Source organism: Grammomys surdaster, unplaced genomic scaffold (genome assembly GCF_004785775.1).
Source record: "Grammomys surdaster isolate TR1022 unplaced genomic scaffold, NIH_TR_1.0 233, whole genome shotgun sequence".
Lineage (NCBI taxonomy): Eukaryota > Metazoa > Chordata > Mammalia > Rodentia > Muridae > Grammomys > Grammomys surdaster.
Genome location: NW_021604678.1, coordinates 853,305 through 863,649, shown reverse-complemented (window position 1 = coordinate 863,649; position 10,345 = coordinate 853,305). Strand labels below are relative to the sequence as shown.

Below are 10,345 nucleotides of genomic sequence, written 5' to 3'. Positions count from 1 at the left end.
GTATGTATGTATGTATGTATGTATGTATGTATGTATGTATGTATGTATTTATTGGTTTTTCGAAACAGGGTTTCTCTGTGTAGCCCTTGCTGTCTTGGAACTCACTCTGTAGACCAGGCTGGCCTCGAACTCAGAAATCTGCCTGCCTCTGCCTCCCAAGTGCTGGGATTAAAGGCGTGCACCACCACTGCCCAGCTCTCTAAGTATTTTAGAGTAAATAAGGCAATCTGCTTAAAAAATAATATATATATATATATATGATGGCTGTGGTGGTATAGGCCAGAGTCCCAGTAGCAGAGACAAGAAGATTGATGCAAGCTCTAGGCCATTCTGGTCTACAAAGCAAGGGTTTGGAATGTTTTAAATATGCATCTAAAAGTCTATCTGTATGTTTATCAAATAAACAGTGGGGTGTTTCCCTGATGGTTCTGATTTTCGTGTCATGCTCTCTTCTCCTCTTCCCATTTTTCCCCTTATCTCTGCTCTGTTCTTCTCTTTGCTCCTCTCCTAGCTTCTTGGGACAGGGTCTCTTATAGCCTAGGTCCCTCCAACTGGCTATGTTGTCCAGTATGGCATTAAACTGCTGAACCTCCCGTCTCAGTGAATGATGGCTTATCTGTTGTTCATTGTAGACAAACTCCGTTGATTCAGTGATTATATTTAGGGTATGTCTAGCTGGAGTACAGCTTGAGAGTTTGCCTGACACACACAAGAAGTAGGCTTGAAGATGGATTACATCCACCGTGTGTTGTTAGCATTACATGCATGTGAGAGTTACTTTTAAAGCTCATTAATTTAAAGAGCTAATGAAAAGGTCTTGCTGGCATTCAGGAGGTACAGTGATTACCCACTCACCTTGTAAAATCTGCCCTCTCTGCTAACCTGAGCACCCTTGGCCCTGTGGGAGTAATGTTGAAATAGAAAGTTGCTCTTCTGTTGTGTGGGTGATTTGTGCTGTGTTGTCCCACGGTAGCCTTCTATCATTAAGAGAACATCTGCTGGCTAATAAGACAACTCTACATTTAAATTTTTAATGAATCAATTAATTAGAAAAGAGTCTTGTGTGTAGTTTTTGGCTAGCATGGAACTTGCCACATAGACCAGGCTGGCCTCAAAGTGATCTACTTGCCTATGCCTCTGCCTCCGCCTGTGTGGTGGAACTAAGGCTGTGTCTCATTTGTGCAGCTGTACTTTAGCAGTCTTGATATTATTCCGAGATGAATACCAGAGAAACTGAGCCTCATCAAAGTATGGCTTCCTTCGTCAGAAAAGCTAAGAAGTCTGTGTGCTCAAAGCCTCTCAAGTGTGCTTTGTTTACTTTTATTGCTGAACTACACTTTGGTTTTTGTACATGGAGATTTTAGAGCATGTGGTGGGGAGTGTTGTTGACTCTGGCTTCTCAGTAATTCACAAACAGCACACCCGGAGCAGGGTCTCCTGAACTTCCTGCTGCTATGATTACATCTATTACTAGTGAGATCCACTTCCATTTTAGAGTATTCTTTTTTTCTTTTCTTTTTTCTTTTTTCTTTTTTTTTTGGTTTTTCGAGACAGGGTTTCTCTGTGTAGCCCTGGCTGTCCTGGAACTCACTCTGTAGACCAGGCTGGCCTCGAACTCAGAAATCAGCCTGCCTCTGCCTCCCAAGTGCTGGGATTAAAGGCTTGTGCCACCACCGCTGCACGCTTCATTACATCTCTATGGGTAGATATTTGCTGTATTTTTCTCATTGTCTTATATTTAAATTGTCTCAACAATTAACTGTTGAGAGATAAATGACTTCAGTCACCTGTCTATTTTGTGGTGTGAGGATCAGATACAGGGTCTTGGTGTAGTCAGGCAAGCTCTGCTAAGCTGAAAACAAATAAAAAAAAAGTTTTAGATAGATAGACTCTCACATGTAACCCTGGCTTGTCCACAACATGGAGATTTGCTTGCTTCTGCTTCCTGAGTGCTGGGTTAAAAGTATATGCTACTGTGTCCAGCCTATATTTGCCACCCACATCTTACTAAATTTTTAGTATTTTTTACTTTAGAATAAATCTGTACAAGATTGGAAGGGGACTATGACTGCATGCAGAAGGAAGGTGTAAGATGCCGGTTTTCTAAAGACAGACCTTTCTTTTATGTTTAATACTAATGATATTTATAGCCTATCCGAAAAGGAGATTGTGAATGAGTGACATTATAAATGGCTTAGAAAGTGATTTAGTGTTTTCATAGAATTATGCATATATTCTGATTTATATAGAAAAGGATTCGGTTTGTATGTCTCTGTGTTTGTTTGTTTGGTGTTTGAAACAGGGTTTCTTTGTGTAGCCTTTACTGTACTGGAATTAGATCTGCCTGTCTCTGACTCCTGAGTGCTGGGATTAAAGGCCTATACCACCACAGCCTGGCCTTGTTTATAAATTTCGTGAGCTATCTCTATGTAGTACGAGTAAGTCTTGAGATTTTGATCCTCCTGCCTCAGCCTCCCAGGCAGCTGAGATTATTTGGTGTGAAGCCTCTCCTTCCAGAAAGTTATTTTTCATCATTCTCAAACTCTTAAAAGGACCTCTTACCTACTCATGGATAGGTTTCTGAAGTTTTATTTACTTATTTTCATGTGTATGGGTGTTTTGTATGCATGTATAATTGTACACCACAGGTGTGCCTGATTCCTGCAAACAGAGGAATAAGGCTTCTGATCCCTTGGGACTGGACTTAAAGACAGTTAAGGGCTCCAACATAAGATGCTAGAAATCAAACCTGGGTCCTCTGGAAGAGCAGAAGACCCCTGTCCCCAGCCCCTCAGGCATGATTTTGTAGCATCACATATTGTCCTTTAGAACCTATTGCTCCTTCACTGTCATTTGTGGTTTGACAGTCTGGGAAACTGTCTCACCTGTGGCAAGTTTCCTCAAATGCTTGGAAGGTCAAACCTTATCTTTGCAGTAAACACTGAAAGTTGTTTTCCTAGAAGAGAAACTTGCCAGATGACCAAGTCAGAAGCCTGTGAATTGTTATCTCAAGAAGACAAGGTCCATGAAGAACCAGCTAGTTCTGGTTGGTTTCTCTCTTTCACAGGCACTCATCTTCAGGACTGATGCTGTGCTTTTGAGCTCAGAACAGTGCTTTCTGTGCACTTTCCGTTTTGTCAGAAAGAGGAGGAGGAGAAGGAGGAGTTGGGAGGGAAGGAGAGAGAGAGGGAGGGAGGGAGGGAGGGAGGGAGGGAGAGAGAGAGAGAGAGAGAGAGAGAGAGAGAGAGAGAGAGAGAGAAACAACAACAATCCGCACTTCCGAGCCAAGATTCAAAGAAATAGTTACTTCATCAAGGGCATTCAAGTACATGAGTTCTCCAGACTACTAATGTACGTGGTGAAGAAAGAAGTGGCTGACAACTAGCCTCACTTGCCACAGCCTTCATTCCAGCGAAGGCGTCTGTCATTCTCCACCATTAGAGCTAAAGCCAGCGGAGTGAAAGACAAGCATTGTCTTGTGTTCTTATGTAAGTGGTTCTGACCTCTGAGGGGGACTCCTAGGAATCTAGAGACCTTACCTTGCAGGCACCTTGCAGTCTTTAGGAATTGGGCTATCAGGTACGTGAGCACTAAATGAGGTGAGTCCCTGTCGAACCCGGAGAGCACCAAGGAAGTGTCTTTTCAGCAGCAGATTGGTCCTCCGGGATACCCAAGTTAAGTCTTCTCCCTGCCTTTCTGCCCATCGTATTTCATAGCCGCGTCCCAGGCAAAGCCTGGTGTCTTTCCTGTGTCTGAGTTGATGCAATTTTCGATTTGTGCTTTCGAGCGTTTACGTTGGTTTGCATCATGGTTTTTGTTTGGGGAGGAAAGCAATTCTTTTACTTTATTAGAGGATTTCCCTGAATGGCTGTCTTCTGTGTAATCCCCATGTCGCCCCACGAGGGAAGTCGTTGTATAAACACTTGTTTCTGGGCACTTTTCAAAAATGAAAGCAAAGTTGAAGAAGGGCTGCGAGCGGATCCCTGATGTTTCCGAGGACGGTGATCCGGTGCTCCCACTCTGGGCACATCCCCGCGGCAGCAAGACCCGGAGGTCCTGGCCGGAGCGCGGGGGACTCTACAGCACGCGTTTGAACACCGCCGAACCGCGGAGCGCGGAGCGCGCTGCCCTTAAAAGGAGGCGGGCCATACCACCGCGGCGCCTGCGGGGGGGTCCTGGCGAGCTCGGGCACCTCGAGGGGAGCCGAGCGCCGTGCGCATCGTCCTTGAAGTGCGTGTGAACCGGGCGCGGGGACCCCGCGGCGGGCGGCGCCGACGCGCCCCTTGGTCTCTGGTGACCCGACAGTGCCCCGGGGCGGCGGGCAGCGTCGGTCCCCGGGCTCCAGGGAGGTGAGGCTCGCCCGGCGGCCCCCGGTGCCCGGATGTCCGTCAGGCTGGGCGCGAGCCAAGGCTCCGGGGGGCGGAGGCGGTACTGAGGACGCGGAGCTGAGGACGCGGCGGCCGGGAGCGCAGTGTCTGTCCGGCAGTATCGCCGACGTCTGCGGCCGATGCTGAGCGCAGCGCGGGCGGAGGGAGCCCGCAGGGCGAGCGCGCTGATGGACTTGGGACGCCAGGCTGTGTGAGCCGAGCCATGGCAGCCCACTCCAGGTGAGGCTTGCGCAGGGCGCTTTCGGGACACGAGAGTGGCCGCGGGGGCAGGGGCAAGGGCGGCGCGGGTGGGAGTGCCGAGGCAACGGGGTGGGGGTGGGGGGCGGGGACCCCAGGAAGCCGCTGGATCACTGCTATCTCATCCCGGGACTGTGGGGCAGAAAAGAGTGTCTGCACCGGGTGCAAAGGGACCGCCCGGAAAGTTAAGATTAAAGATCCTGCTTCTGCCCAGAAGACCTGTTATTTTCGGGAAGTAAAGTTGGTTTCTCTCCTCTGCCGGAGCCTGGATTTTCACTGAAGTGCCCTGTGTACTCTCCTCCGGCTCTCTTCGTTGCCCTTTTGGCGTCTTCCAAAGAAATTTGGTAGCACACTTAATGGAAACTAGGATTCGCCCAGGAGCGAATTGGGGAGAATTTGGTGAGTAATGAAGATTTTTTTTTCCCTGCTAGAATGTACGATTCCACATAAAACGGCACAGTCAGAGTGAATCTGCTGAGTAGGCAAAGGCCGGAATGCGCCGGGTTGGTGAAGGGGATCCTGGCCAGTGACCTGCAGTTGCTGTCTGGGGAGCGCCCTGTACAGCATGGAGTTTTCCCTTCTCCAGCCGGTGTTTGCAGGTTTTGAAAGGAGCCTTAAAACTTGACCGCTGATTGCCCAAGATTCAGGCTGTTGGGTGTCATCGCGCTTCGGTCTCTACAGCTGTTGGTAGTCAGGGAAAGGGAAATCGGGCTGGCTGTCGTACCTTTTCAAAACTTTTGCTAGAAGGCAGTGTGGCTGCACAGGTTTACAATTATGGAAAGACTCTTTGGTCTCATACTTGATTCAGGATAGTGATTTGGTGACATATCTGGACGCTGAGCTGAACTAATTTTAGGTCTGAAGATCATGGAGAGCAGTAGATTCGTAAACGTTAGAGACTGAGTAGATATAACTTTAATTTTCCTTTTTTTTCTTTTCTTTTTTTTTTTTTTTTTAAGGAGGTGAGTGATTCCTGAGGATGAAACCTGAGGTTGTCCTTTGGCCTCTACAAACACTTCCATTGCTGCCACCTCCTACTTTTTTTTTTTTTTGGTTTTCGAGACAGGGTTTCTCAGGCTGTCCTGGAACTCACTCTGTAGACCAGGCTGGCCTCGAACTCAGAAATCCGCCTGTTTCTGCCTCCCAAGTACTGGGATTAAAGGCTTGCGCCACCACTGCCTGGCAACTTTAATTTTTCTAAGATAAAACTTTCTTAGGAAGGAACTTCTCTAAATAGAAAACCTACTAAGTGCATCTTATTAAAAACAAGTTTAATCCTCTCAACTTGGCTTAATTGTGTCTCCATTTTATTGGGTGTTGGAAGGAAGAAGGGGTTCCTAACTGAACAAAGGAGTAGAGGAACAGAAGTTGCATCTTTAAAAACTTTTGCTGAATGCTAATTAAAAAGTAACCTTTATCTTTTAGCAGAAACAGAGCCTGTAGATTTTCATAATATCATTACAGTGACTGCAGATGTCTTTAATCTCTCACAATTCCCATTTGCTTGGAATTAAGGAACTGTTTGTCTTCCTTGGCTAGTAATTAAAATGTACTATCATAGCCAGATATGGTTGCCCACACCTTTAATCCCAGAAGTCACCTTTAATCCCAGCACGCAGAGGGTAGAGGCAGGAGATCTCTGAGTTCTAGGGAAAGCCTGTTCTACAAAGAGAGTTCCAAGTCAGGCAGAACTGTTACACAGAGAAAATCTGTCTCAACACCCCCCAAACTATTATGTTGTTATTTTGTCAATGGTGTATTTTAGTAAATATTCTTTTAGATCATTTGTTCCTTTGTATTATGTAATTTGCTTGTGTATTAAGACTATTATTATTGAGAGTATCCTTATGTATCACACTGTCTCAGGATCCCATGGCGTACAACCTGAGATAAAGGTACCTCTATAAAATCTGCCAGAGCATGGGGATTTGAACCTTGGTTCTGTTGTTCCAGTTCCTGAGTCCTTAAACTAACATCATAGAGATAAAAGATAAATTGGGCCCTGTGTATGCTAGACACAGCAGTAAGCTGCTGTAATTGGATTACCTCTTCCATCTCCTAAATAGACAAGCAAGTGCTTTATTATTTGCACTTGGTAGTTAAGGAAACTGAGGCCTAGCCAGGTCACACAGGTTTCTTGCCCAAGGTCACACAGGTGCAACATGCCTGACCCAAGATGGACTGTGTAGCTGCTACAGTGTAGCACTTCCTGCTTAGTGTTGCTTCTGTGCCAGCTGCAGAACCTCAGAGTAAGAGCGGGAAAGTGATCTCTGCTGAGTTTCCCCTGGTGAAGCATGTTTAATCTAAGTCATCAGCATGGCTGCTCAACACATCAGCAAAGACTCTGGTGTTCTTCACCTGACCTGGCTATCTGCTCTGGGACTAGAAACAAAACCACACGGCCATCATGGTTGTTTTCTTAGCCTGAGTGTTGAGAGTATCTACCATATTGTAAACATCCCTTCAGTTTTGCCTTGAGTGTAGCCCCAGCTTGTGAAGATACTGTCCTATGTGGTAGAGTAGATAATCTTTGAGATTCAAAATTGAATGTATGAAAAAAAAAATTCAAGATATTTTTGGATTTCAGGAAACCCCCAAAGTCAGGCCAAGTTTCTTGAAAAGTGCTAAGAGAGATGGAAGCATTCTTTGTGATACTAAAACCTCTGGTGAGTGTCTTGTAGAGGATTGAAGATTTGTGATAGTTCATTTGGATGATCAGATTCATTGGACTTAGATTCACAGCTCACTGTTTAACCATAGTGGTTAAGAGCACTTCCTGCTCTTAAAGAGAACTGGGGTTCTGTTTCCAGCACCTATATTTGGCTCACAACCATCTGTAACTCCAGTTCCAGGAGATCCAACGACCCTTCTGGCCGCCATGGACATCGGGCGGGCAGTTAGGATACATGCATACAGGCAAAATACATACAATTGAGAAAAGAAAAGAAAAAGAAAGAAAAGCCATCACCAAACCTCCTCCAAGTAGTTTCATATCTGTAGGTAAGAACTTAGATGGGGTCTTGTAGCAGTGGAAGTGGATCAGGAACAGGTCCGGATTTAAAGCTGATGTGAATGAGCTTTGCTGCATTCACTCCTATGTGGTTCAAGGCAGGATGCTGTTGCTCCTGGTATTCCCTTATCAGTTGTGAATGAGGGTGCTAAGTGTTTATAAATGGGCTCAGTAGCTGCTTTAAAACCAAGGTTACATAGCCCCCCCTTCTCCTCCCAAATCCGGAAGTAGTAGTAGTGCTTTGGAAGTGCTCCTGCTGCTGTTCCTCCTCCTCCTCTTCCTCTTCCTTCATCTTCTTCCTTTGATCCTTGGATGTATGTAGAACAGGCTGGCCTCTAACTCATAGTTCCACCTTCCTCTTTTGGAGTTAATGGCATGTGCCACCTTGCTTGGCAAGAATAGATTTCTTTGTAATGGAAGACATTTATTAACCACTACTTGAAAAAACATGGTTTATTTAGGATCAGAGTTGGGAGTTAGTTACAGCAGGCTGTGTGCTGTACTAGTCCAGCATTGGAACCTGGAACCTGTAAACATAACACACCCTGAACACACTTCCTTGAGAGAACTGCTAGAAGCTTGATTTCCTCAACATGAAACAGTTACAGATTATAAGAGTTTCCGGAGTTTCATCTGTATGGGGGCTGTTCCTTCTGCAGCTATTAAATAGTAAATTTGGTGTATGGACCTTGTCCTATGTAGAATGCTTAAAGGATGATGCGAAGCAGTGTGGATTGCTAGAGTCAAAAGGAGACCCATGTCTGACTTCCAGCTCCCCCAGTCCCTCCATTAAATCCATCCCTGGAATCTAGGATGAAATCTACATCTATCTTCTATCTTAATTAGTTCTAAAATGTGCCTTGTATTGGGCTGGAGGAGAGACTCGGTAATCCCAGCAAATGGGGAATTAGAGGCAGAAGATAGCTGCAGATTCCAGACCAGCAAGGGAAAGTACAAACAGGGAAGGGTGTCTGGGTGGCCTGGGGAGTGGAACTTTCTTTTCATCTGGTGATTGAGCCAAAAGATCCAGAGAATTGTCCGTCCACTGCAAGGGGGAGACTAGGTCTGAGCAGCTCTCACAGTTTTTCTTTGGAACTTGACACACGTCAGTTTTTAATGAGGCCCCAGAGTCAAAGAAGTAAAGTCAGGTTGGTCCTATGAAGCTGTGTTTTAGCGGTTCTTCTATTCTAGTGAGAGAAACTATTCCTGTTGAATTAAGTATGGTCCTTAAACTGGTACAAAACCAGTTTGGCCCCACCCTGTGCCTCCACCGCCCACTGGGGAGCTACTGATTACCTGGCAGAAAACCCAGAATGCAAAGCAGCTGCGATTAAACAAAATTATTGGGAAAGTGTAGTTTAAGGAAGAGATTTGGAGAGGAAGGATGTGTGCCTTGTTTGACCCCCTGAGTGGTCCCGATGCTTACCCATAATATCTTTATACAGAGACCTGAGGCAACGGAGGCCCAGGCAAGTTTTCAGGAATTACTTTGTTCATCCTGGGAGCCCAGCAAGCTTCCTGACTCACAGTCTAGTTCTTTCCAAGATGAAGACTGCAAGAGCCATGAGTCATTGTTTTCTGAAAGTCAGCTGGCTTACAGGGACGTTGTTTGGCAGAATTAATGGAAATGGTCGCCTAAGAGATCTAGGTGGTCCCATAGCCGGGCAGACCTGCAATCTTGAGAATGAGATGTAACGAATGCTGCTGTCTCAAGTATATGCCGGGAGGAAACCTGCCTCCTTTGTGCCTGTGAGCTGAGAGAACATTTCTTTCTATTCAGGTATAGTCATTTCTTTCTTTTTTAAAGACTTATTTTATTTGTATGAGTGCACTGTAGATGTCTTCAGACACACCAGAAGAAGGCATAAGATCCCATTACAGATGGTTGTGAGCCACCATGTGGTTGCTGGGAATTGAACTCAGGACCTCTGGAAGAGCAGTCAGTGCTCTTAACCACTGAGCTGTCCCCAGCCTTGTCATTTCTGTCTTATTCCAATTAATCCATCACTGAAAAGCTGTAGAAAGGGACTAAGTGGCTGGTTAGCTCTGAAGTCTAACATAATCCAACTGCCTTTGCATGTAAATCTAGGTTTTTCGGTTTTCAGACTTCTCCAATTCATTTGTTTCCCAGGACTCACAGATAAGTGCACTTCACTTCAGAATGTGAAATGTCATGGAAATCCAGTTTGTAACCTGAGGAGGAAAAGGTCTTTCAGACATTTCTTGGCTCAGCCAGGTGACTGTCTAGAGCTCTGGGGTGTTGCTATTTTACTGCTCTCTGTATAACTTATAGCTTAAAAGTTCATCTGTTTTTTGACTTTCTGAAGTGGGAGTCAAGCCTTGCCTCAGATTGTCATTCAGTTTTCGACAGATATTACAATGCACTGATTTGCTCAAAACTGAGTAGGCAGACCCGTGGTATCCCTTGCCTGGCATGGTGGTGCACAGCTTGGACCCCAGGATTCTGGAGGCAGAGGCAAGCGATCTCTGAATTCCAGGCCAGCTTGGTTGGTCTGTGTAGAGGGTGCCAGGACAGCGGGGGCTACATTGTGAGAGGAAAAGTAAGTCAGGTTTGAAGTTTAGTTTTAGACTCAGTAGAAAAATAATTTATAATTTTGTGTTTGATATCCTTGGGAACCAAATAGGAAGATTAACTCTAATCGTGTGCTGGCTTCTGGGTGTCCACAGACATGAGTGTCCAGGCTCCTTT

At 45.6% G+C, this 10,345-nt stretch overlaps 1 protein-coding gene across 3 annotated transcripts in view; it reads left to right on the top strand.

Annotated features, from left to right (window-relative positions):
- Aff1 (AF4/FMR2 family member 1) overlaps positions 1-10,345 on the top strand; it is a 157,775-nt gene that overhangs the window by 54,465 nt on the left and 92,965 nt on the right. The window contains exon 1 of one of the 3 annotated variants that reach the window (XM_028773642.1): positions 4,536-4,607. The exons of the other annotated variants lie outside the window; for them this stretch is intronic. Coding sequence (XP_028629475.1) covers positions 4,591-4,607 — 17 coding nt within the window. The 5' untranslated portion in view covers positions 4,536-4,590. Of the gene's footprint in view, positions 1-4,535; positions 4,608-10,345 lie in introns of those variants that run through there. 3 annotated transcript variants of the gene reach the window in all.